The following is a 26380-nucleotide window of genomic DNA, read 5'->3' on the forward strand; positions in this document are numbered from 1 at the left end:
TTTTGAGACGGAGTCTTGCTCTGCCGCCCAGGCTAGAGTGCAGTGGCCGGATCTCAGCTCACTGCAAGCTCTGCCTCCTGGGTTTACGCCATTCTCCTGCCTCAGCCTCCCAAGTAGCTGGGACAACAGGCACCTGCCTCGTCGCCTGGTTAGTTTTTTGTATTTTTTAGTAGAGACGGAGTTTCACCGTATTAGCCAGGATGGTCTCGATCTCCTGACCTCGTGATCCGCCCGTCTCTGCCTCCCAAAGTGCTGGGATTACAGGCTTGAGCCACCGCGCCCGGCCAACTTTATGTAATGTTGCCAAATTGCTCTTCAACATGGTTGTACCATGTTTTCCAGTTCCCAGTGATAAGTGCAAAATAGTACCTTGTTATTACTCTAATTTCCATTTCCATTATTTCTAGCAGTGTTAAGAATGGTTTCACAATTTGGCTGGGGCATGGAGGCTCGCCTGTAATCCCAGCACTTTGGGAGGCTGAGGCGGAAGGATCACTTGAAGCCAGAGTTGGAAACCAGCCTGGGAAACAAAGTGAAATCCCCTTTTTACAAAAAATATAAATATAAATACAAATGAATAATAAAAACAATCTTTTCACAATTTATAGGTAATTTGAACTTTCCCTTTGAATTACCTTTGCTCATTTTGCTATTGGGTTATTTGTATTTTTCTTTTGATTTGTAGGATTACCAAAAATAAATTTTGGATCGTAATCCTTTGTTGATTATGTACATAGCAAGTATATTTTTCCAGTCTTCAGTTTGTCATCTCACTTTGTTTATGATATACTTTAAAAAGAATATTCTCTTTTTTCCTTTATTTGTTTTTATTTATTTTTTATTTTATTTAGTTTTTTGAGACAGAGTCTCAATCTGTTGCCCAGGTTGGAGTGCAGTGGCACAATTTCAGCTCATTGCAACTTCCACCTCCCAGGTTCAAGCGATTCTGGTGCCTCAGCCTCCTGAGTAGCTGGGATTACAGGCACCCACCAGCACACCTGGCTAATTTTTGTTTTTTTAGTACAGATGGGATTTCACCATGTTGGCCAGGCTAGTCTCAAACTCCTGGTCTCAAGCGATCAGCCCACCTTGGCCTCCCAAAGTGCTGGGATTGCAGGCATGAGCCATGGTGCCAGAGCTGGTTTTTTTGTTTTTTGTTTCTTTTTTGTTGTTGTTGTTGCAGGGTCTTGCTCTGTTACCCAGGCTGGAGTGCAGTGGCGCGATCATAGCTCATTGCAACCTTGAACTCCTGGGCTCAAGCAATCCTCCTGCCTCAGTCTCCCAAGTAGCTGGGACTACAGGCAAGTGCCACTGTGCCTAGTTAACGATGTACTTTTCAACAGAAGTTAGTAAACAGAGACTTTTATTTATTTTTTGCATTTTTTTCTAACCCCTCCCCAAACTAAAGTTTTTGCACATTTTATTGGAAAATTTTCAAACATGAAAGTTGAAATATTTTACATATATATGTATATGTATCATCCTCTAGATCTGTCATTCACCATTTTGCTGTATTGGCTTTATGTATTTTTTTTTTCTTTTTTTTTGTGGGGGGGCTCTTGTTGCCCGGGCTGGAGTGCAATGGCGTGATCTCAGCTCACTGCAACCTCCGCCTCCTGGGTTCAAGCGATTCTGCCACAGCCTCCCTGGTAGCTGGGATTACAGGCATGTGCCACCACACCTGGCTAATTTTTTATTTTTAGTAGAGGCGGGGTTTCTCCGTGTTGGTCAGGCTGGTCTCGAACTCCCAACCTCAGGTGATCTGCCCACTTTGGCCTCCCAAAGTGCTGGGATTACAGGCATGAGTCACTGCGCCCGGCCTGGCTTTATGTATTTGTATATGTGTTTGCTGAATTGTTTGAAAGTAAGCTGGGCCGGGCGCAGTGGCTCAAGCCTGTAATCCCAGCACTTTGGGAGGCCGAGACGGGCGGATCACAAGGTCAGGAGATCGAGACCATCCTAGCTAATACGGTGAAACCCCGTCTCTACTAAAGAATACAAAAAACTAGCCGGGCGACGAGGCAGGTGCCTGTAGTCCCAGCTACTTGGGAGGCAGAGGCAGGAGAATGGCGTGAACCTGGGAGGCGGAGCTTGCAGTGAGCTGAGATCCGGCCACCGCACTCCAGCCTGGGCGGCAGAGCCAGACTCCGTCTCAAAAAAAAAAAAAGAAAGTAAGCTGTATACTTTATGACATATCTTTCTTAAAGATAATGACATTATCCATATAACCAAATACCACTATTATACTAAGAAAATCAGCACTGATTTCCTAATATTATCTAATGTGCAGTCATATTCAATTTCTTTATTTGTCCCTAGAGTGCCTTTGCTCTGTCACCTAGGCTGGAGTGCAGTGGCGCGATCTCAGCTCACTGCAACCTCCACCTTCCAGGTTCAAGCGATTCTCCTGCCTCAGCCTCCCAAGTAGCTGGGACTACAGGCACGCACCACCATGCCAGGCTAATTTTTGTATTTTTAGGAGAGACAGGGTTTCACTATGTTGGTCATGCTGGTCTCAAACTCCTGAACTCAAGTGATTCACCCTCCTTGGCCTCCCAAAATGCTGGGATTACAGGCGTGAGCCGCCGCACCTGGCCTAGAGTGCCTTTTATAGCTTGTTATCATGAATCAGTATCTAGTCAAGAAGCATACCGTTGGTATATCTCTTGAATCTTTATTAATCTAGAACAGCCCCCTGTCTTGTTTTTTTCATCATTAAATTGACTTTTTGAAGAAACTGGGTTCATTGATTTATAGATTGTTCTACATCCTGGATTTTTCTCTATCCTCTGTATTCACTTGTTCTCAGTCCCAATTCCAAATTCCTGGGGAAAAGATAGGATGGCCCATCTTGGATTAGGTGTTTTATTAATTTTCTATGGCTGCCATAACAAATTACCACAATTTCATGACTTAAAACAGAGCAGATTTATTATATTACAGTACTGTAAGTGAGAAGTCTGACACAGATGTTCTTGTTCTAAAATCAAGGTGTGAGCATTCCTTTCTCAAGGCTCACAGCCTTTTCTGCTTCTAAAATCTACCCACATTCCTTGGCTTGTGGGCCCTTCATCTTGACAGCCAACTTGTTGCATTCCCTTACCATTATTCCCTCAGATCTATCTGGTTCTAAAATTCAGGCTTTGTACATCATACCTATACTGCCTGCAATTAGTTGTGCCACTTACTTTGTGGATGGAAGTGAAGGATTTGACATTTAATTGGTTTGCTGGTACATAACGACTGGCTTCTGGGGAGAGGAGATGCCCTGACTAGTAGCTGCCAATTTCTGTAGCGTAAGTACTCCTACCGTGGCCAGTTTCAAGCTACCAACTTAATTTCAGGGGGCTTGCAAACTTCCTGAAAATGTAGCCATCACTCCAGTACACTACTGCATTTAATCCTGGTAAATTTTACCTTGTTCAGCGCCATCCAGCCTGCTGTTGACTGTTGAGAACAGATTGTTTCTATTGATCTTGTTTGCTTTGTTTCCATAGGGACTGTACCAGTTTGCCACGGATATCATCATAATGATCCGAGTGTGTAAAATGTTCCGCCAAGGCCTCAGGGGATTCCGGGAATATCAAATCATTGAGAGTGCTCACTGGAAGCACCCTATCTTCTCCTTCTGGGATGTAAGCAGCTGGGCTCAGCAGGATTATGAGGGCTTAAAGAGGCCCAATAAATTGCACCCCACTTCCTGGCCCAAGCTCAGAACTGAGAAAGAAGACAAAAGGAAAAGCAGATGAGAGACCCAATGGTCACTTTTATTAATGACCAGACTTCTGTTGGAGAGGGTGACTTATATCATCAACCAAGAGGTTTATCTAATACTGAACCCCAGATTTAGACAGCCTTACATGCCTAGCCACAGGCAACGCTGGACCAAGGCAGTCTCCACTGCAACAGCAGGCCTGCTGCCGAAACTCATGGCAGGGAAAGGTGGAGCAAAATATGGGCTCAGAGGGAAGGAGACAATCATGCCTAGTTTTTCTCTTTCCAGATTCATCAAAGAGTTTAAGTCACTCCTCAGTGTAGAAGGGGAGAGGCCAGTAGTGTTCTACTAATACACCTCCCTCCATGTGGAAAGAAACCTTGGGAGTGGAGAAGTGGTCTCCATTTCAACAGTGATCAAAAGAGCCAGAAGCAATTCAGGAGTCACAATAACCAGGGTTTTCTGAATGCCCACATGCTGACTCTGTTCGTGTCTCTACTCTCTTTCCTACAGCCCTACTTTGGTGCAGAGGGCATTTTCAGGGCCTTGTTCACTGTGGTGACCGTTTCTTTTCTTTTTTTGAGACAGTCTTGCTCTGTCACCCAGGCTGGAGTGCAGTGGTGCATCTTGGCTCACTGCGAGATCCATCTCCCGGGTTCACGCCATGCTCCTGCCTCAGCCTCCCTAGTAGCTAGGACTACAGGCGCCCGCCACCACGCCCGGCTAATTTTTTGTATTTTTAGTAGAGACGGGGTTTCACCTTGTTAGCCAGGATGGTCTCGATCTCCTGACCTCGTGATCCGCCCGCCTCGGCCTCCCAAAGTGCTGGTATTACAGGCGTGAGCCATCGCGCCTGGCCTGGTGATCATGTTTCTAGATTTTCTAAAAGGCCCCAATTTAAAATATTTTATCCCAGTGGTAGATCATGTGCCTTTCTTTAGCTCAGAAAAGTTGGTCACCCTTCTGCTAACTTGTTCTGGTTCCCCAGAGGTGTCTTCGTTGCTACTGGGTATGTTGCTCAGGGCTTCAGAGTTTCCCCAGCAATCACCTGGACAGATCCAGCCCATTTTTCTGTTGTTTCAGGAGTGACTGGAGCCGGTCCCCACCCCTCTTGTATCTAGTGATTCACTCCAAGAAATTTCCCTAAAGGGCTTCTGACAGATGGTGGCCAAAGAAAGGGGGATATGGGGCTGGTGATGGGGGAAGGTTAGGCAGCCTTAGAGTGGTTTCTAAGGGGCCAGCAGGTAATGTAACTTGTGGGTATGTAGCTGAGTTTAAGATAGAGCAGGCCAGCTGGAGAGGAAAGATATGCCTCATCTAAAGACATTCAGATACAAAGACTGTATTTTAAGACCTTGTGCCGGCCAAACCAAACAAGGCTGCAGCCCTGTGGTTAGGCTGAGATGAAAAACGAATGGAGTAGAAGAACTGTAACCAAGAGACTCAGGTTAGCTCTCAGGAAGGACCTCCTGACTCTCAGGGTGGCATGCAGTGGTGACGCAATGGGCCCTGGAGATCAGAGGACTTTGGTTACTAGAAGATGTGGCCTGATGCTTGGGGCATTTGGAAGCTAAGATGCAGAGTCACTTGTTGTCGGGGGAGTGGGAGGCTAAGCCTAACCACATTGGCAGCCAGAGTGTCTTGAGCAGAGCAGAAGCCTCTCAAGGCAGCCTATAAGGGTCATAGGGTTGTCAGGTGGAGCACTGGGCAGCTGGAGTGCAGGATCAGGTGGGGAGCCCCAGACTGCTTCAGTAGATGTGTGAATCTGGATGTTTCTGAGCACTGCCTCTTTCCTTCAGTAGCCTCCCTGAGAAGCACCACATGGCTTTGCAAAAGATAAACAGGTGGTGGGGGTGAGACACGGGTCTGAGGGGCTCCAAGGAACAAATGACATGTGGCTTGAGGCCACACTCCAGACATGGCATTGGGTTTGCTGAAAGCCTTGAGTTGGGGTCTCAGCTGGACCATGACTTACTGTGTGATCCTTGGGCAAGTTCCTTCACAACCTCTGTCCCTCATGGGGCTTAGTAAGACCTGCTTTGTCCTGATGACTAAATGGAGTGACAGGGAAGATACATCGTGCTTGGCTCATTAAAGACACTTAACGAAGGCTGGCTTCATTTGTTCCTTTTTTTTTTTTTTTTTTTTTGAGATGGAGTCTCGCTGTGTCGCCCAGGCTGGAGTGCAGTGGCGCAATCTCGGCTCACTGCAAGCTCTGCCTCCTGGGTTCGTGCCATTCGCCTGCCTCAGCCTCCCGAGTAGCTGGGACTACAGGCACCTGCCACCACGCCTGGATAATTTTTTGTATTTTTAGTAGAGATGGGGTTTCACTGTGTTAGCCAGGATGGTCTCGATCTCCTGGCCTCGTGATCTGCCTGCCTCGGCCTCCCAAAGTTCTGGGATTACAGGCATGAGCCACCGTGCCCGGCCTGTTCCTTTCTTTTTATCCTTCCTTTTCTTCCTTCTCTATACTTGTTTGTTTGCTGCTTTTTCCCCTTCCTTTTCTCTCTCCTTTCCTATTTCCTCTTTATCCTCCTTTCCTTCTCCCCACCCCCATATTTCTCTGCCTTCACCATATATTGTCAATGCTGGACCCAAGCCTAGTGCTGAGTTGGGGCTTTCGAGCAGAGGCAGGCCTGAAAGGGCTAGCTGCAAGGAAGTTTCCCATGGCTTCCTGCCCACCATGGTGGTCCAGGTACACAGAAGGGCTCTAGATGCAAAGTTCTAGGGGCAGTCTTGCTGATTCTCCCTCTTCTCCCTGCCCTCTTTCTTTCAGAAAAAGATGCAAAGCCGAGTCACATTTGATACCATGGACTTCATTGCAGAGGAGGTATGCATAGCTTGAACCTTGCTGTCGGGGAGTTTTCTTTCTGCACCCTGGCTTGGAAGAAACCCTGGCTGGGCATCAGCAGAGCTGGTTTCAGTCTAGGCTCTGCCACCAACTCAGCTTGTTACCCTGAGTTGGCCACTTCGTTTCCTCATTAATAAAGTGGCTGATCTCAGTGATTCCTTCCCTCTCTGGAGCTCCAAGACTGAGCATCTAGGAACCAGCTGTCACTGCATAGTTGAGCAGAACCAATGGGAGAGAGTCCCTGGGCTTGGACCCATGGGAAAACAGCAGGAAAAGAAAAAGCAGAGGATGTGAGAGTCCCAGAGAGAGGAAGAATTCGAGTGGTGGGAAAGGGCTGACCTGTGTGAATTCTGGTTCTGCCCTGAATTCTCTGAGAGATGCTGGGCACACCTCTCACACCTGGGTGTCAGATACCCTTCAAGAGTCTTATTCAGGTGCAGCGCACCTGTTGACACTCGGAAGGCTGACGTGGGAGGATCACTTGAGGCCAGGAGTTCAAGACTACAGTGAGCTATGGTCATATCACTGCATTCCAGTCTGGGTGAGAGAGCGAGGCCCCCTCTCTAAAAAAGAGTCCTCTCATTTTGATGAGGGAATGCTTTTATATCTGTGGGAGCTTTGGACTGTGTGACTTGTTCCCTGAATTTCAGTCTCATCATTGTTATCTTCTTGGCTTCTCTCCATGATATCGTGGGTATTAAATATTAAAATCCAATTTAAAATTTAAAAGAGTCTACCTATTTATAGGGAAGATCTGAAATTCTCACCAGTGCAGACCTGACTTGACCCTGGCTTGGAGGAGCCATGTTGTTTTTTTTCCTCAGGGAAAGGGGAAAGAACAGAACTTTATAATGGGTATCAGGGCCACCTCCTGCCCCACCTCTTTCTCTTCTCGGAGCCCGGGTATGGCTTCTGTTGCCTGCCTCTCCTGGGCACAGCCTTATTTTTTCGCGCACCCTTGTGTATGAAGCACACTCAGTTAAGTCATCCAAGCTCTGTGACTCTTCAGCTCTTCAGGCTGGCTAGTGTGTGACACTGGGTACTGAAGGTTAATCAGGCTCTATCCTTCAGGCAGGAGAAACTAGGGGCCTACGTGACAGCCACAGCACTCTAGATATGAGGGCAAGTCTGTGCACCGCAGTAGAGGGAGGGAAGAGGCACAAAGGGAAAATTCTTTCTTATGGGCAAGGCCTATAGGTGGTCCTCAAATAAATCATGCCTGACTCTGGTTCCAACATAGAGAAGAGTAGAGAGCCAATTTATCCTCCCATCTCACCCTTCTGAGTAGCTGGCATTATAGGTGTGCACTACTGAGCCCAGCTGGAGACTCAATTTAAAAACCAGCCCTTTGGCCAGATGTGCCGGCTCACACTTGTAATCCCAGCACTTTGGGTGGCCTAGGCAGGAAGATTACCTGAGCCCAGGAGTTTTAGACTAATCTGAGCAACATACTGAGACCCTGTCTCTACTAAAAATCAAAAAATAAAAATAATCAGCTGGGCATGGTGGCTCACACCTGTAATCCCAGAATTTTGGGAGGCTGAAGTGGGAGGATTGGTTGAGCCTGGGAAATGGAGGTTGCAGTGAGCTATGACTGTGCCACTGCACTGCAGTCTGAGTGACAGAGTGAGACTTTGTCCCCCCGCCCCCACCCCACCCCCAAAAAACAATGAGCCCAGCCCTTTGAGTGATGCTAATGAGTATGGGGTTTCTCTGGGGTGATGAAAAGCTTCCAAAATAGTGTGGTGATTGTTGTACAACTCTGTGACTACATTTAACACTGAATTGTACACTTTAAGTGGTGACTTACAGGGCATGTGAATTATATCTAAGTAAAAATTATATATAATATATAGTACACATACATACATAGTTATATAACCTGCCCCTCAGCACAGCATTTGGATTCTGATGGAAAACTAAGCCTCAGTATAGTCCATGTTGAGCCTCTAATAATGCTGAACTTCTCATAGAGAACCCTTAGTATTAGAGAGGCTCAGAATCATAGACTCAATTAGTGCAGCAACTGTCAGACAGTGGAAACAATGGATACATTTTTAAAACATAGTTTAGAAAAACACTGAAGAAAGCAAGTTGCCCAAGTGATGTCTACAGTCTCACATTTATGTAAATTTTTTATTTTTAGTTTTTGAGACAGTCTCGCTCTGTCATCCAGGCTGAAGTACAGTGATGCAATCACAGCTCACTGCAACCTCAACCTCTCTGGGCTCAAGTGGTCCTCCCATTTTAGTGCCCCTCAGTAGCTAGGACTACAGGGATGTGCCACTATGCCTGGCTAATTTTTTTTTTTTTTTTTTTTGAGACAGAGTCTTGCTCTGTCACCCAGGCTGGAGTGCAGTGGAGTGATCTGGGCTCACTACAAGTACCGCCTTCCGGGTTCACGCCATTCTCCTGCCTCAGCCTCCCAAGTAGGTGGGACTAAAGGTGCCCGCCACCACGACTGGCTAATGTTTTGTATTTTTAGTAGAGATGGGGCTTCACTGTGTTAGCCAGGGTAGTCTTGATCTCCTGACCTCGTGATCTGCCCGCCTCGGCCTCCCAAAGTGCTGGGATTACAGGCGTGAGCCACCACACCCAGCCCAATGCCCAGCTAATTTTTAAATTTTTTGTAGAGATGAGGGTCTTGCCATGTTGCCCAGGCTGGTTTCGAACTCTTGGGCTCAAGTGATCCTCCTGCCTTAGCCTCCCAAAGCACTGGGATTACGGGCATGAGCCACTATGCCCAGCAGTAAATTTTAAAATACAAAATAGTCTTATGTATTCTCTGGGTACATATATATGCCTACATAAAAGTGATAAACTCAGATGGTGGGGAGCAGATCTGGATTGGGGTGGTGTATATATTTAAGAGGATTTTAACTATCTGTGTTGTTCTGATTTCTAATGGAAAATATGTGTTATTTCCAAAAATTTTACTTATACCTAAGAAACAAGGAGGAAGTTAGTATACCAGATGTTAATGGCTAATTTTGGGTAGTGGGATTATGGTCAGTCATTCTTTCTTGATCCTTCCTATCTGCTGGAGGAACACAGTAGGGCTATGGCTGGCCTGCAGTGAGTGAAGGGAAAATGGTGAGAAATGGTGTTTGAGAAGCAGACAGGGGCCAAGTCTCCTAGGCCCTATTTGAAGTGTATTCCCTTTTCCCCATCCCAGACATTTTTTTGGCTCCTAAGGTAGGCCTAGATCTGTGTGTGGTTGTGAGGAATACTAGGTTGTGTATTAGCTCCTCCTCCCATTGAGGAGCTAATTAGGAGTTATGATGAAACTTAACTAGTAAGTTACCCACTTTCGTGGTAATTACATTAATCAGTTCATTAAGGCAGAGTCCTCGTCAACTAACTACCTTTTTTTTTTTTTTTTTTTTTTTTTTTTGAGACGGAGTCTTGCTCTGACGCCCAGGCTGGAGTGCTGTGGCCGGATCTCAGCTCACTGCAAGCTCCACCTCCCGGGTTTACGCCATTCTCCTGCCTCAGCCTCCTGAGTTGCTGGGACTACAGGCGCCCGCCACCTCGCCCGGCTAATTTTTTTGTATTTTTTTTTTAGTAGAGACGGGGTTTCACCATGTTAGCCAGGATGGTCTCGATCTCCTGACCTCGTGATCCGCCCGTCTCGGCCTCCCAAAATGCTGGGATTACAGGCTTGAGCCACTGCGCCCGGCCAACTACCTACCTCTTAAAGGTCCCACTTTTACAATTTTTTTTGTAGAAACAAGGTCTTGCTATGTTGCCTAGGCTGGTCTCAAACTCCTGGCCTCAAGTGATCCCCCTGCCTTGGCCTCCCAAGTGCTGGGATTATAGGCATGAGCCACTGTGCCCAGCATCCACTTCTTAATAATGTCAGAATGGCAATTATATTTTGACACAAGTTTTGGAGGGGATGTTCACTCTTATAGCAAGAGCCTACTGAAGAAGGGGCTACTCTTTTAGCTAAGATGACCCAGTGGGGACTCACTGAGGGTGTGGCAGCATCTGAGCTGAGACCAGAATGATGAGTCAGCCATGTCCACGAGAAAACCCAGGGAGCAAATATTCCAGGCAGAAAAAACAGCCCAGGCAGATACCTCAAGACAGAGCCAAGCTTAGCATGTGTCAGGGGCAAGTAGAAAATTCCAGAGTAGAGAACAAAGGGAAGAGGTAGGAGATGAGGTTAGAGAGAAGCCATTGAGGGGTTTTCACAACTCACAGTGCCACTTCCTCAGCAGGTGGGAGTGGTAGGTGAATGTGCTGGTCCATGAGGCCTGGTTCACTGGAGAAGAAAAGGTTTAGCTAATAGTCTCTGGAAGGTTCTCTTTGCTCATTAGTCTCCTACAGCACGCTGAGGTCTGGGATGAGACACAGGCAAAGTTCTCCCCTGACTGCTCTGTGTGTGTGCTGAGCAGACTCTGCAGGACCACTGGAGCCCAGGGAAGCCTGTATTGCCTGGGAAGGTCAATGAATAACACAGGTCGGGGGATGTCAGCATTGATATGTGTCAGATCTATTCCTAATCCTGCCTGAGTTTCTTCATCTGTCAAATGGAATAACAGTTATTGGGCTGGCGAGGATGCAGTGAGATGGGCATGTAAAATGTTTATCCCAGTGCCTGACAGACAGTAAGCACTCATCACATATCAGCCACTGTGGTACAGGGAACGGGAAAGTGTACGAGCAGGACTATGGGGTGTTGCCCGCTGGCCCATGGGTGAAACTGCTGGGTCCCCTGTGTCACTCTGGTCCTCTCTCCCCAGGGTCACTTTCCTCCAAAGGCCATTCAGATCATGCAGAAGAAGCCTTCCTGGAGAACAGAGGATGAGATCCAGGCCGTCTGTAACATCTTGCAGGTTCTGGATAGCTATCGGAACTACGCGGAGCCCCTTCAGCTGCTCCTGGCCAAAGTCATGCGCTTTGAACGGTCAGTGAGGGGCATAGCCCTTGGCCACGGAGCTGAGGCTGAACTGAGCAAAAGAGCCTGGCCGAGAAGGTGTGGCAGGTCCTGCCCACCCCTCTGTATAGTGTTAGCCGTGAATGAAGTCTTCTGTCCATTCACTTTAGCACCCACTGCTATAGTTGCAGCACCCTTTATCTAACTCACTTATTGAGACTCTTAGAGAAGTAAAGGGCCATTAAATCTGGAGAGGATCTAGTAGGAACCTCAGAGAGGATCTGGTCCAATTCCCTCATTTTTCAGATGAGGAAACTGAGGCTCTGTGGGGGAAAATGGCTCCTCCTAGGTCACCCAGACCATAAGAAGCAGCACTGAAACTGGAATCTAGGCTCTAAAAGTCAGAATGGATCACAGTTGATTATACCATATCTAGATAGGCACTAGCACAGGGTCTGTCAACCTGAATGAGAAATGTCTCTATTTTCATTAACCTCTAGATGAAATTTATTATTTCCTTCAATCATGAATATAGGCAACAAACCACTATCATATTAGCCATCCCTGTGACTTTTTCACTGAAAGAAATCACGGATATTTTCACATCATATTCGAGTTGTTGCAGATTTCTCAAAAAATTTATGTTCATCACATCTTCAAAATAATGGTAGTTATTAGATCTGCTGCTAGATCTTGTTACTCAATGTCCTAATAAAGATACAAATATATTGCTTTATCACAAATTTGGTTTACAAAAATTTGTTAACTGTAATTATGTTGGATTTTATTTTATACACTTAAAACATTATTTAGATTAGCTGGGTGTGGTGGTGGGCGCCTGTAGTCCCAGCTACTTGGGAGACTGAGGCAGGATAATCGCTTGAACCCGGGAGCAGAGGTTGCAGTGAGCCGAGATTGTGCCACTATACTCCAGCCTGGGTGACAGAGTGAGACCCCGTCTCCAAAAAACAACAACAAAAAAACAAAACAAAGGAAAACATTCTGTGAATACTTTACCAGATTGTCTAAGTGTCCATAATACAAGAAGTGCCCTGTACTAGAAAAGTCTAAGAGGTACATGTGGAAATACTGCCATTTCCAGTCCATCTCAGTGGCTTCAAGAGGGTCAGCCTAGCAGAATATTTGGGTAAGGCTTGTCTTGAAAATACAAGATATGGCTGGGCACAGTGGCTCATTCCTATAATCCCAGCACTTAGAGAGGCCAAAGCAGGAGGATCCCTTGAGCCCAGGAATTTGACCAGCCTTGGCAACATGGTGAGACCCCATCACTACACAAAAAATATTTTAAAAAATAGGTGGGCATGGTGGTGGTGGCATGCATCTGTAATCCCAGCTACTTGGGAAGCTGAGGCTGGATTACTTGAGCCTGGGAGATTGAGGCTGCAGCGAGCTGTGATTGCAGGCTGGGCAACAGAGCAAGACTCTGCCTCAAAAAGAAAAAGAAAAGAAAAAAGGAAATCTAGGATTTAAATTGACCATAGGTTTGTACCCTAATATTTTCCTCCATGGAAGTCATAGTCTAAGGAGTAAGCTCTGACTTGATTGTGGCTTGCTGTGACAACTAACTGCAGATTGAGACCCTTTGTGATCAGTGCAGATGCTCCAGGGGGAGATTATTACCCTTCAGCTGGCTTGGTCAAGAGTTTCCCAGAAGTTGTGTTTGAACAGGTAGCTTTGACAGGTGGAAGTGTAGATGAGGCAGAGAGGACCATTTGCTTTGTTCTAACCCAGTCAAGAAGAGTGTGTCACCACTGTCTATAAAGTAAGATTCTATGCCAGGCAGAGTGGTGTCATGGAAAGGAAAATAACTGTGGCACTGGAAGCTCTGGAATTTTTGTTGTCAACAGAGGGTCTCGCTTTGTTGCCCAGGCTGGAGTGCAGGGGCGCGATCAAAGCTCACTGCAGCCTGGACCTCCCAGGCGCAAGCCTCCTGCCTTAGCCTCCAGAGTAGCTGGGACTACAGGCACACCACACCCAGTTATTTCTTTTAAATGTGTGGTTTTGTTTTTTTTTTTTTTGAGATGGAGTCTCGCTCTGTCGCCCAGGCTGGAGTGCAGTGGTGCGATCTCGGCTCACCGCAAGCTCCGCCCCCCAGGTTCACGCCATTCTCCTGTCTCAGCCTCCCGAGTAGCTGTGACTATAGGCGCCCGCCACCACGTCTGGCTAATTTTTGTATTTTTTAGTAGAGATGGGGTTTCACAATGTTAGCCAGGATGGCCTCGATCTCCTGACTTCGTGATCCGCCTGCCTCGGCCTCCAAAGTGCTGGGATTACAGGTGTGAGCCACTGCGCCCAACCTTAAATTTGTTTTTAGTGGAGATGAGTTCTTGCTAAGATGAGTTCTTGCTATATTGCTCAGGTTGGCCTCAAACTCTTGAGTTCAAGCTATCCTCCTCTCTCAGCCTCCCAAAGTGCTGGGATTAATAGGTGTGAGCCACTGTGTCCAGCTGAAGCTCTGTAATTTAATGCCTCATATGCCCCATGTGACCTCAGGCAAGCCACTTAACCTTTCTGAGCTTCAGTATCCTCATCAGTGAAATAAGGATAATAATATAGATTTTATGGATTTTATTAAGGATAATAATAAGATTTGGGGGAAGATCAATTGAGGTGTTATTGTGAAAGACCTCTGCTAGTTGTGGTTTATTTCTGGGACTGGGAATTAGCAGCTTAGACAGGATTCTTCTAGTTGCCAATATCTGAAAGCCCAGCTCAAGGGAACGTGTTCATGGCTCATGTATCTGGTAAGTCCTGGGATAGTTCTCCAGCTTCAGGCTGGCAGGAATTCAGGGATGTTGTTCATATAAGCGTCATTCTCCGCCAGACTCTCCCCTCATACTGGTGAGATGGCTGCTGCAGTCTCAGCTCCAAACTCATCTGTTTAGTTTTAATCTGATGGAAAGAAAGAAAAGCTCTTTTCAGTCACTCACATCAGAGCTTGGGATGAATTCTTTCTGAACCAGCTTGGCTTTGCTTGAATTACCACTAAGGTCAGTGATGTTCTGATTGAGTGTTGAGAAAGGGTAGTTTCCCCAAAGGAGAATCAGGGTGTGACTGGTGGAAAAATATGATCAGATGCTTGACAGCAAAAGCGACAGATGTCTGCTTTTGGAGATTCGGGTTCTAACTCTGACTTTATTGTGGCTTACTGTGACCTTCAGCAAGCTGTGGGTTCCGTGAGTCCCCCTTTCCCCTTCCCAAAAATGTTGGTTGAGCTTGACGGTCTCTGAGGTTCTTTCTGGCTATAGCTATAGTCATCTTTACTCCAGTGAACAGTGCCTGTGCTCCCTCATCTTCAAAATCCCATTTCCCAGCTGAATATTCCTGCCGTCTCCTAGCTAGTCATTATCACCTGGGCCATCTCCTCTTTCTTTTTTCTTTTTATTATTATTATTTTTGGAGATGGGTCTCGTCCTGTCAACCAGGCTGGAGTGCAGTGGCACGATCACAGCTCACTGAAGCCTCTACCTCCTAGGCTCATGTGAGCCTTCCACCTCGGCCTCCTTTGTAGCTGGGACAAGAGGTAGGCATCACCATTCCTGGCTAATTTTATTTTGTATTTTCTTTTTTTTTTTGTTTTTTTTTTGAGACGGATTCTCGCTCTGTCGCCCAGGCTGGAGTGCCGTGGCGCGATCTCCGCTCACTGCAAGCTCCGTCGCCTCCCGGGTTCACACCGTTCTCCTGCCTCAGCCTCCCGAGAAGCTGGGACTACAGGCGCCCGCCACCATTCCCGGCTAATTTTTTTGTTTGTTTGTTTGTTTGTTTTAGTAGAGACAGGGTTTCACCATGTTCGCCAGGATGGTCTCGATCTCCTGACCTCGTGATCCGCCCGCCTTGGCCTCCCAAAGTGCTGGGATTACAGGCGTGAGCCACTGTGCCCGGCCTTTGTATTTTTTTGTAGAGACAAAGGCTCACTATGTTGCTCAGGCTGGTCTTGAACTCCTGAGCTCAAGTGATTCTTCCACATCAGCCTCCCAAAATGCTGGGATTACAGACGTATACCACCGTGCTGGCCTGCCTCTTTCCTACATTGATAAAGATTCCGGGCTCATACTGGTTTGTAGCTCATGAAGCCCATAGCCACAATGGAGCCGAGCCTGGGCAGTAGTGACTCCAGCCTGGTGTAGTCCTCTGTCCGTCCTCTGATCTCTGCCCTCAGGAGTTTGCCACAGAATCACGAGGCCAGTGAGTACTCTCTGAGAGGTCAAAAGAGGAGATGCTGCTGGGGGCTGGGTCAGGGAAGGCTTCCTGGAGGAAGTAGGACCTGAGTTCCTGAAAGGATCTGAATAGTGGAGAAGAGAGGGAAGGCTATTGCAGGCAGGGGAGCAACATGGACAAACTGATGGAACAAAGTGGGTATCATCTGCCCTGAGCAGGGTGTTGGTTCCCCTGCTGCTGGTCAAGCCAGCGAGTCAGGAAGGAACAGAAGGTGGCAGTGTGGAGTAGGAGGAAGAGCAGAACTGCTGAGGGCAGGGCCATAAGCTCAGAGCTGAGGGCAATGGCCCTGCCATAGGGGCACTTCCACAACGGCTGCTCATCAGTCCTGACAGAGACTAAAGGGCAGACTTTTTTTACCCATTGTCTTCTGGGTAAAATTCAAACTTAGCTGAGCTTTGGAGGCCGTTTATGGTGGGACCAGTTGAATTTCTCTCCCACCACTCCCCTGACCTTGCCTTCTCCCGTTTTCCTTTCCCATGAAGTGCACATTATCTATGAAGTACATGTTATCCCTTGAATGTGCTGTGCTTCCGGCCACCTGTGCACCTTTGGTCATGGTGGTCCCTGTGCCTGGGACCCTCTTCCATCTCTTTGTCCACCTGGGTGACTCACTTCAAGCACCATACTAGAACCTTGTCTGACCTTCCTAAGGCGCCTTCTCTGTGCTCCTCAATTAGCCTGCACTGAAATCTCTTAAAGCATTTTTAAACCTCGTTTACATCCTGTATGTGACCATAATTTTGAAAACAAAGTCTATGTTGTTCATTGTGCCAATTTTTTTTTTTTTTTTTTTTTTTTTTGAGACAGAGTCACCCAGGCCAGAGTGCAGTGGTGTGATCATGGCTCACCATAGCCTTAAACTCCCAGGCTCAGGTGATCTTCCCACCTCAGCCTTCCAGGCAGCTGGGACTATAGGTGTGCACCCCCACGCTTGGCTAATCTTTGTGTTTTTTGTAGAGATAGGGTTTTACCTTGTTGCCCAGCCAGGAGTTCAAGACCAGCCTGGGCAACGTAACAAGACTCTGTCTCTACAAATAATAGAACAATTAGCTGGATGCGGCAACTTCAGGTCTTAGCTCAAATATCCCTTCCTTATTGATAGTAATAGTAAGAATAGCTAACACGGGACTGGGCACAGTGGCTTACTCCTGTAATCCCAATACTTTGGGACACCTTGGAGGATCCTATGAGCCCAGCCTAGGCAACATAGTGAGACCCTGTCCCTGTCTCAAACTCCTAGGCTCAAACAATCCTCCCACCTTGGCCTCCCAAAGTGCTGGGATTATAGGCATGTGCCACCACACCTGGCCTCACGGTGCCTAATAGACACCACTGATATTTAACTTATTGAATGAATGAAGGAAATGAATAAATATTGAAAGAATTGAGATTTGGACTTGCATACGAAATACAGAAAGTTCCTTCTGAGTTTAAGAACTCCTTGTTTGCTCTGGGCCTGGTCACCTCTACCCTAAGGGTGCCCAGTTGGGTAGTGGGCTGCTGGTAATTATGATAAGACCATTATCTGTGTCTCATTCTGGGCATACTCATCTGTATTTTACAGACAAGAGAAACCAAGGATCAGAGAGGGGATATCCATTGCTCACTGTCACACAGCTAAGAGCAGAACCAGGATTTGGATCCTGGGCTAATGCTAAAGCCAGTCCTCCTAATCATTTAGCGACTCTACTAACCCATTCATTGCTTTCAGAATGTGTTCACTCATTTATTCCACTACATTCAATGAGCATTCACTGTGCCCAAGCACACGCAGCAGTGACCCAGACTGGCAAAGGCTCTGCTCTCAGGAAGCTTCAGTCCAGCCGAGGCAGGCAATGGGATGGGTGTTAGTGAAAGGCTCCAGCTTGACTGGCAGGGCTGGGCTGTCCTGAAGGTCCTTCTGGTCCATCTGTGCTCTTATATCCTACAGCAAAGAGCACAACCAGTCCAGAGCTCCTCGCAGCATGGACCTGCCCCCGTGTCACTACCCAATCAACTAGCAATGGTCTTTTCCCAGGTTTGGTCGCAGGCGTGTGATCATCAAGAAGGGGCAGAAGGGCAACAGCTTTTATTTCATCTACCTGGGCACAGTTGCAATAACCAACGACGAGGACGGCAGCAGTGCCTTCCTAGATCCCCACCCGAAATTGCTGCACAAGGGTAGCTGTTTTGGGGTAAGCCTAGGGGAAGGACCCAGTTTCCTGGGGTGGAGTGCGTGGAGGTGACAGGACTTCTGCTAGAACCTCTCAGCCAGGCCCAGTCCTGCCTAGTACTCTGTACAAGTCACTGTCCCGTGTGGGCCCCAGTGCCCTTACCTGTCAAATGCTAATTGAGTTGGACCAAGATCAGCCTCTTCATCTGTGATGTTTAAGAAGTATGTTCCTGATTCAGCCCTTTAGAGATGCAGTGACTCCACAGCGAGGACTCTCCAGCTTCTTCCCCTCTGGCCTGTTCAGGCCTGTTGCCTCTTTTTCCATAAGCAGCAGATTAAGAAGAAGAGGAGTGGGCCACAATGGGAGAATGTGCAGGAAAATAGAGGGGGCCGGGGAACACGCAGTCTGGTGAGGAGAGAATTCAGGGAGAAGCTGGAGGCAGGGAAGATGTGTGTAAGGCTGAGGACAGGAAGTGGAGGTGGCCTCACACTTGCCCTTGCACTGTCCACCCAACAGGAAACGGACATTCTGCATGCTTCATTGAGGAGGTCCACCATCGTCTGTATGGAAGAAACAGAGTTCCTGGTTGTTGACCGGGAGGACTTCTTTGCTAATAAACTGGACCAGGAAGTTCAGAAGGATGCTCAATATCGGTTTGAATTTTTTAGGTGACTCTGCCTTCATTCAACATTTTTTTCCCCTTGTGTGTTTATTAGCTGTCTGACTTTGTGTGTCCTAGGCCTGGTGGGAAACATACTCTTTGCTGTTCTCTCTGTCTGGGATGCTCTGAAGTCCCACCTCCTACCCACCTTCTCTCTCTGCAAACTCCTACTATACCTTCAGGTCTTAGCTCAAATATCCCTTCCCTATTGATAGTAATAGTAAGAATAGCTAACATGGGACTGGGCACAGTGGCTCACTCCTCTAATCCAAGCCCTTTGGGAGGCCAAGGTGGGAGGATTGTTGAGCCCAGGAGTTCAAGACCAGCCTGGGCAACATAGTGAAACCCTGTCGCTACAAAATACAAAATTAAAAAAATTAGCTGGGTGTGGTGGCACATACCTATAGTTTCAGCTACTTGGGAGGCTGAGGTGGGAGGATCACTTGGGCCCAGGAGTTCGAGGCTGTGGTGAGTTGTGATCACACACCACTGCACTACAGCCTGGATGACAGAGCACAGTCCTAGTAGCTAGGACTATAGGTGTGCTGCCACATCCAACTAATTGTTCTATTATTTGTAAAGATGGAGTCTTGTTATGTTGCCCAGGCTGATCTTGAACTCCTTGTCTCAAGTGATCCTGCCACTTTGGCCTCCTAAAGTGCTGGAATTACAGACATGAGCCCCCGTGCTCAGCCCAAACTATAATTCTTTTTTTGTTTTTTGAGACAGGGTCTCGCTCTGTTGCCCAGGCTGGAGTGCAGTGGCATGATCTCATCTCACTGCAACCTCCGCCTCCTGGGTTCAAGCAATTCTCCTGCCTCAGCCTCCCACGTAGCTGGAATTACAGGCATGCGCCATCACTCCCAGCTAATTTTTTTGTATTTTTAGTAGAGATGGGGTTTCACTATGTTGGCCAGGGTGGTGTTGAACTCCTGGCCTCAAGTGATCTGCCTGCCTTGGCTTCCCAAAGTGCTGGTATTACAGGCGTAAGCCACAGCGCCTGACCCAAGCTATAATTCTTGATTGCGTAGTAATTTCTTTACAGTTTATATGCCCCCTCAGACAGTAAGCAATATGGTGATGGGGACCAGATATGTCTTTGTCACTACTATAATCCTTATGTTGTCACACTGCCAGACACATGCAGGTGCTCAACAAATAAATATTGAGTAAGGTGAATAACAGGATATAAATAATTACAACCACATGTGAGTCAGAAAGTAAGCACCATAACTGGGTATCATATTTAACCTAAAAGCAGAACTCACACATGGCAAAAGATTTTTGGTTTTTGAATACTTACGTAAATGAAAGGCCACATAAGGATATACAAGTGAAATCTCATTTAATTGCTCTTCAGTTATTTGCCTTTATGTAAAAGGAGTAAAAATCCAATGAAGTATCTGCACTGGCCCTGAAAATTCAGGTTGTAGGGCTGCACAGCTACACAGAAGTGTGGTGGCTGAGGGGTCTGGTTCCTATGGCTGGGGCTGAGAGAGGTAGCTTCCTCCATTGGAAAAGGGGGGATTTAGTCCTAAAGGGAGGAGCTGTCCTTTTTTTTCTTTTTTATTTTTTTCATACTGTGGAAAAATAGGTCTGACTCCAATCTCAGCTCTTAGGTTGTCAGTGATGTGACCCTGGGTAGGTCCTCCTGCTCTGTAAAATGGGGATTAGGATACCCTTCTCCCAAGGTCATGGTAAGGATGGAATGGGATGGTCGTGGGAAGTGTATGGCCCAGGGCTTGGCGCATGGTCGGTACTTCTTCTATGGCGGCCCTACTTTTCTGCTGGTGTCTCCAGACCTTCGTCCCTGACATGGCACTGAGCACGTTCACCTCTGGTGCCCTGACCTTAACTCAGTGCACACATTGAGGCCTGAGTCACCTTGAGTTAACCTGATTCAATGAACTCAGTCCACCTGAGTCAGTTAAGTTCCAAGCCCTTAACCTGTTGGAGGCGAGAAACTCTGAGATGATTGTTGGCAGCCCTTGGAGCCGCATATGAAGGCGGGCAAGCCTGTGAAGGTGGTGGTCCAGGTCAGGAGAAGGGGCAGTCACTGCAGGGTGGGTTCACCCACAGGAAGCAACAGGCAGAAAGAGGGGAGTCCAGACATGTCCCATTCCCCAGGCCCAGAGCTGAGTATTTGAAGCCAACAGGCCAGGGGGACATGGGGGTTGGATGAACTGCCCAAAGCAAAGGTAGGGCCAGAACTGCTGAGCTGGGGGACAGAACAGCTGTGAGCTGGAGTGGGGACTAGCTTCATGAGCCACGGTGGGGAGGGATGGCAGGGCTGGAGGAGGAGAAGATTCTTGGAAGGAGGAGCAGAGGTGAGAAAAGCACAGAGGCTGGATCACCCAGGGGCATCTGAGCAGCAGCAAAGAGGGGAGCTTGACTGGAAGGGAGGACCTTGGGAAAAGGTGGAGGGAGCCAAGGTGATAGCAAGTAGGAGAGTAACTATAGGCAAGGCCAGGTGATTGGGCAGGTAGCAGTGAAATCTTCCACCCAGGCATCTTCCACAGGAGAAGAACATGTGCCCTCTGCAGATTGCTAATGTCTGGGCACCTTGTGTGATGGGGGTAATGAATTCTAACAGGCTCTTCCCACAGGAAGATGGATCTGTTTGCATCATGGTCTGATGAGAAGCTCTGGCAGCTTGTAAACATGTCGAAGATAGAGAGGTTCTCGTATGGGCAGCTGATCTCAAAAGACTTTGGAGAGTCATCCTTCATCATGTTTATCAGCAAGGTGAAAAGTCTGGGGGTTGGGATGAGGGTGAACCTCTGAGGAGCATGCCTAAGATCATGTCCTGTGGCCTGATGGTCAGTTTGAGCCCCTTTCAGAAACCTGTGCAATTTACTTCCTTTTCAGAGTTTCCATGTCCCAGCTGTAAGAGGCCTGCCTCTCTCCGAGCATGGCTGGAGACATTAAGATATATGGCTATTGTGTTAGAAAGAGGACCAAGGGATTCTCTGGCCTTGAGCTCCTAAGCATGCTTATTTACATATAGATGCATATTTAAATTATACATTTGGCTGTTGAACCTTAGTGGTGCCAGATCACTTTTAAAATTATTTGTTTGCTTATTTGTTTATTTAGAGACAGTCTCGCTGTTGTCAGCCCGGGCTGGAGTGCAATGGCACAATCTTGGCTCACTGAAACCTCTGCCTCCTGGGTTTCAGCAATTCTTCCGCCTCACCCTCCCAAGTAGCTGAGATTACAGGTGTCCACCACCACGCCCGGCTAATTTTTGTATTTTTAGTAGAGATGGGGTTTCACTATGTTGGCCAGGCTGGTCTTGAACTCCTGACCTCAGGTGATCTGTCCACCTTGACCTCCCAAAGTGTTGGGATTACAGGCGTGAGCCACCAGGCCCAGCCTATTTATTTATTTTTGAGACAGAGTCTTGCTCACTCTGTGGCCCAAACTGGAGTGCAGTGACACAATCTTGACTCACTGCAACCTCTGCCTCCCGGGTTCAAGTGATTCTCCTGCCTCAGCCTCCTGAGTAGTTGGGACTACAGGTATGTGCCACCATGCCTGGCTAATTTTTTTGTATTTTTAGTAGAGATGGGATTTCGTCATACTGGCCAGGCTGGTTTCAAGCTCACGGCCTCAAGTGATCCACCTGCCTCAGCCTCCCAAAGTGCTGGGATTACAGACGTGAGCCACCAAACCCCACCTTAAATTATCTTTAAATTGTAAAAGTGATATGACCACATTAGGAGACTTTCTGGAAAAAGGGAAGAAATCATCTGTAAGCCCATCATCTCAGAGTAGAGTTTCAAAAGTGGAATTTCTTGGTATCATAATTTTGTTTTGCAAGGCAGACTTTATTCAAAGGGGCCATAGCCATAGGTATAGGGACCACTGCAGTGGAGTCTTGCAGCCAGAGAGAGAGATTGGACTCAACTCTCAGCATCATAATTTTTATGGCTCCTGCAACAAATTGCATTCCAAAAGGAGAGACCCACCTTATCTAGTGTCCAGCTTGTCCATTTTTGTTGGTACTACCACAGCTCTGCCAGCCTTGCACATCATTTTTTCAGAAGTTTTCTAGTTTATTAGGTTGCAATTGCTACCATACTGAGGAGTTGATATTTTTTCTGACTGCTAGTGAGATTTATCATGTTTGTTTATGATCTGCATTTTATCTTTTGCAAATTGCTTTATGTCCTTTGCCACCTTCTCTGCTGGTTGATAATGAAAAGAAAATCTCCCATTTCTCAAGTGCTTACTGTATGCTAGGTTCTGTGTTTCACATGCTTCATCTCATTTTAGTCTCTATAGCCCGAAGGAGGTTGGTATTGTTATTATTCCCATTCACAGAGGAGGAAACTGAGGCACAGTATGGTGAAGTGGTTATCCAAGGTCACACAGCTGATGAGGTGCACAGGCAGGGTTCAACCCAAGTCTCTCTGACTCCAAAGCTCTTTTCAAGAACTTGGATTTAGAATTTGGGCTGACCTGTCTGTCTGTTTCTTACAGGTTAAGACACCACAGGCATTTGCTGAGTTTTTGCCAAGGTCATGACACATTGGTCCAGGCTCTGGAGGGATACAAAGATGAAAAAAACTGGTTTTCTCTATAGCTCTCCTCCACCAGATTCCACATATAGACAAAGAAAAGTGTCAATGCTGAGTACCAAGTGATTGGTGCAAACTCTGCAAATTACAAGAATTCAGGAGAAGGAACTCTCTAAAGGCTGGAGGCTTTAAGAAGGACTTCCTGGAGGAGGTGAGGTGGGAGATGAGCCCTGACATATTTAACCATTAGACAAAAGGAGGAAGCAAGATTGGTTGTGTGCTGGCACTGGCTTGTACCTGCCTGTGAGAGCTCATTGTTAAATTTTCAGGAATTTTGCTAAACCTAGTAATTATTAAAAATTAGATGCTATAAACCTACAATTAAATAAGTTATATGGAAAATTAGGAGCTGGGCATGGTGGCTGATGCCCATAGTCTCAACAACTCAGGAGATTCATGCAGGAAGATCATTTGAGCCCAGGAGTTTGAATCCAGCCTGGGCAACATAGCAAGACCCTATCTCTAAGAAAAAGACGAGAGAGAGAGAAGAGGGAAGGGGAGGAGAGGGGAGGGGGAAGGAAGGAAGGCGCGAGCAAGCACGAGAGAGAAAGAAAGAAAGAAAACAAGAGTAATATATACTGAAAACTCATTTCCTACTGATGTTACTGTACTTTTACTAGTTTTTCTCTTCAGGTTACGTCTATTGTGTCTCTATAGTAGAAATACTATGCAGTTGTGAGCATCTCTTCCCAACTCCACATTCAGTGACCTCATGTTGGTAGCTTACAATCAGCCATGGTTGGATAATTTATACAATGGAATCAGCAAACACCGTAAGTCAGATCTTGGTTTAGGGCTTTGCTGATTGTCTTAGGAAAGTGATAAAAGAAAATGCTTATAATGCAGATTAAATTTAAAAGTGGCCTGGGTCTATAGCTGCTACACTGCAAAGAGAATGAAGTCGTCTAACAATATTTAAAAGCTATCATCTCTCCAGGTGCAGTGGCTCACATCTGTAATCCTAGCACTTTGGGAGGCTGAGGAGGGTGGATCACTTGAGGTCAGGAGTTCCATAGCCTGGCCAACATGGTGAAACCTTATGTCTACTAAAAATATAAAAATTAGCTGGACATGGGGGGCGTATGCCTAATCCCAGCTACTTAGGAGGCTGAGGCAGGAGAATTGGTTGAACCTAGGAGGTGGAGACTGCAGTGAGCTGAGATCTCACCATTGCACTCCAGCCTGGGCAACAGAGTAAGACTCCATCTCAAAAACATAAAATAAATAAAAACAAATAAAAGCTGTTATCTGGCTGGGTGCGGTGGCTCACGCCTGTAATCCCAGCACTTTGGGAGGCCAAGGCGGGTGGATCACTTGAGGCCGGGGGTTTGAGACCAGCCTGGCCAACATGGTAAAACCTCGTCTCTACTAAAAATACAAAAATTAGCCAGGCGTGGTGGTGTGCACCTGTAGTCCCAGCTTACTCGGGAGGCTGAGGCAGGAGAATCGCTTGAACCTGGGAGGTGGAGGTTGCAGTGAGCTGAGATCACGCCACTGCACTCCAGCCTGGGTGACAGAGTGAAACTGTCTCAAAAAAAAAAAAAAATTAATTAATTTTAAAAAGCTATTATCTCATTCATCATAGAAGTTATACCATTGAACAAGTGAAATTCTGACATACATAGTGCTAAAGCTAAAAAATTTTCAGTTTAATATAATTTATGTGAGGGTGAGAAACAGAACAGTGTGTCACAAGTCAGGTTTAATAACATTGAATTTATTGGGAAGAGAATGGATTGGGATGCAACTTCATTTGTCCAATCATGGTTGAGTTGCAACTCTAAACTGGCCATGGATACAAGAGTTCAGCCAAAACCCACAAAAGAATTCTGTGAGAGCTGATTGGCTGTATGGAATTTCCTGTGTGGTATATTTTATTATTTTCTTGTATGGTATATTTTATTGTTTATAAATTGTGTATAACACATTCTTTATAACAGTAAGGTTTATATACATGCATATGTTTTTCAGGAAAGCTGGTTGTTAAACTTAGCAGCACCACTAGGGGAGTGGTATGTGTGTTGTTATTCTTGGCTCAGTCCCAGAGAACAGAATCAAGTCTGGTTAATATAAGTAGCAAAAGATTTATTGCCAGATGTCAATTGGCAGTTCCTTCTCCTCCTTGATATTTGCTTCCTCTGTGCTAAAATTTTGAGGTATCCTGACCTCGTGATCCACCCGCCTCGGCCTCCCAAAGTGCTGGGATTACAGGCTTGAGCCACCGCGCCCGGCTTGTTTGTTTTCTGCCATATCTCTCCAAATTTAGCTCTGAGCTCTTTGATACTATATAGCCAGGAAAGATGAGGGGGTGTGTGGTGAGGGATAGAAATCCTTTACAATATTTTCTTTAATCAGCATAATGATTACATTCTGACTAGCAGAAAGCGGGAGGTGGTTCTTCATCTGTTTTGCCTCCATTGCTTCATCTGTTAAATGGAACCACTCACCCTGTAAAGTCTGGTAAGGATGAGAATCAGTTTAGCACATGCTTACTCAGTGAGCATTCCTCCCACAGTCCAGTGGTTCTCAAGGTGCAGTGGCTGGACCAGCAGTACTTGGGAACTAATTTCTATTTCTTCTTCTTCTTCCTTCTTTCTTCTTCTTCTTCTTCTTCTTCTTCTTCTTCTTCTTCTTCTTCTTCTTCTTCTTCTTCTTCTTCTCCTTCTCCTTCTCCTTCTCCTTCTCCTTCTCCTTCTCCTTCTTCCTTCTTCCTTCTTCCTTCTTCCTTCTTCCTCCTCCTCCTCCTTCCTCTTCTTCTTCTTCTTTTCTTCTTCTTCCTTCTTCTTCTTCTTTCTTCCTTCTCCTTCTCCTTCTCCTTCTCCTTCTCCTTCTTCTTCTTCTTCTTCTTCTCCGTCTCCGTCTCCTCCTTTGTCCCCTCCTCTGTCCCCTCCCCCTTCCCCTCCCCCTCCTCTTCTTCTTTCTTCTTCTTTCTTCTTCTTCTCCCTCTCCCTCATCCCCCTCCCTCCTCCTTCTCCTTCTTCCTTCTCCTTCTCCTTCTTCTTTTTTTGAGACAGAGTTTCACTCTTGTCATCCAGGCTGGAGTGTAATGGCACGATCCCGCCTCACTGCAACCTCCACCTCCTGGGTTCAAGTGATTCTCCTGTGTCAGCCTCCTGAGTAGCTGGGATTACAGGTGCCTGCCACCACGCCTGGCTAATTTTTGTATTTTTAGTGGAGACGGGATTTCACCATGTTGGCCAGGCTGGTCTCAAACTCCTGACCTCAGGTATTCTGCCTGCCTCGGCCTCCCAAAGTGCTGGGATTACAGGCGTGAGCCACTGCGTCTGGTGGGGAAC

General features: G+C 46.7%; 1 protein-coding gene across 8 annotated transcripts in view; it reads left to right on the plus strand.

Moving 5' to 3' along the window:
• CNBD2 (cyclic nucleotide binding domain containing 2) overlaps positions 1-26380 on the plus strand; it is an 84001-nt gene that overhangs the window by 18231 nt on the left and 39390 nt on the right. For 4 of the 8 annotated variants that reach the window (XM_017886650.1, XM_017886651.1, XM_017886652.1 and 1 more), the window contains 6 exons: positions 3498-3635; positions 6492-6545; positions 11315-11478; positions 17705-17861; positions 18357-18508; positions 21108-21246. In XM_017886650.1, coding sequence (XP_017742139.1) covers positions 3498-3635; positions 6492-6545; positions 11315-11478; positions 17705-17861; positions 18357-18508; positions 21108-21246 — 804 coding nt within the window. Of the gene's footprint in view, positions 1-3497; positions 3636-3872; positions 3943-6491; positions 6546-11314; positions 11479-17704; positions 17862-18356; positions 18509-21107; positions 21247-26380 lie in introns of those variants that run through there. The other 4 variants (XM_017886653.1, XM_017886654.1, XM_017886656.1 and 1 more) reach the window with 3 other exon arrangements.

The sequence above is a fragment of the Rhinopithecus bieti genome, unplaced genomic scaffold (genome assembly GCF_001698545.2).
Source record: "Rhinopithecus bieti isolate Rb0 unplaced genomic scaffold, ASM169854v2 scaffold_15197, whole genome shotgun sequence".
Taxonomy (NCBI): Eukaryota; Metazoa; Chordata; class Mammalia; order Primates; family Cercopithecidae; genus Rhinopithecus; species Rhinopithecus bieti.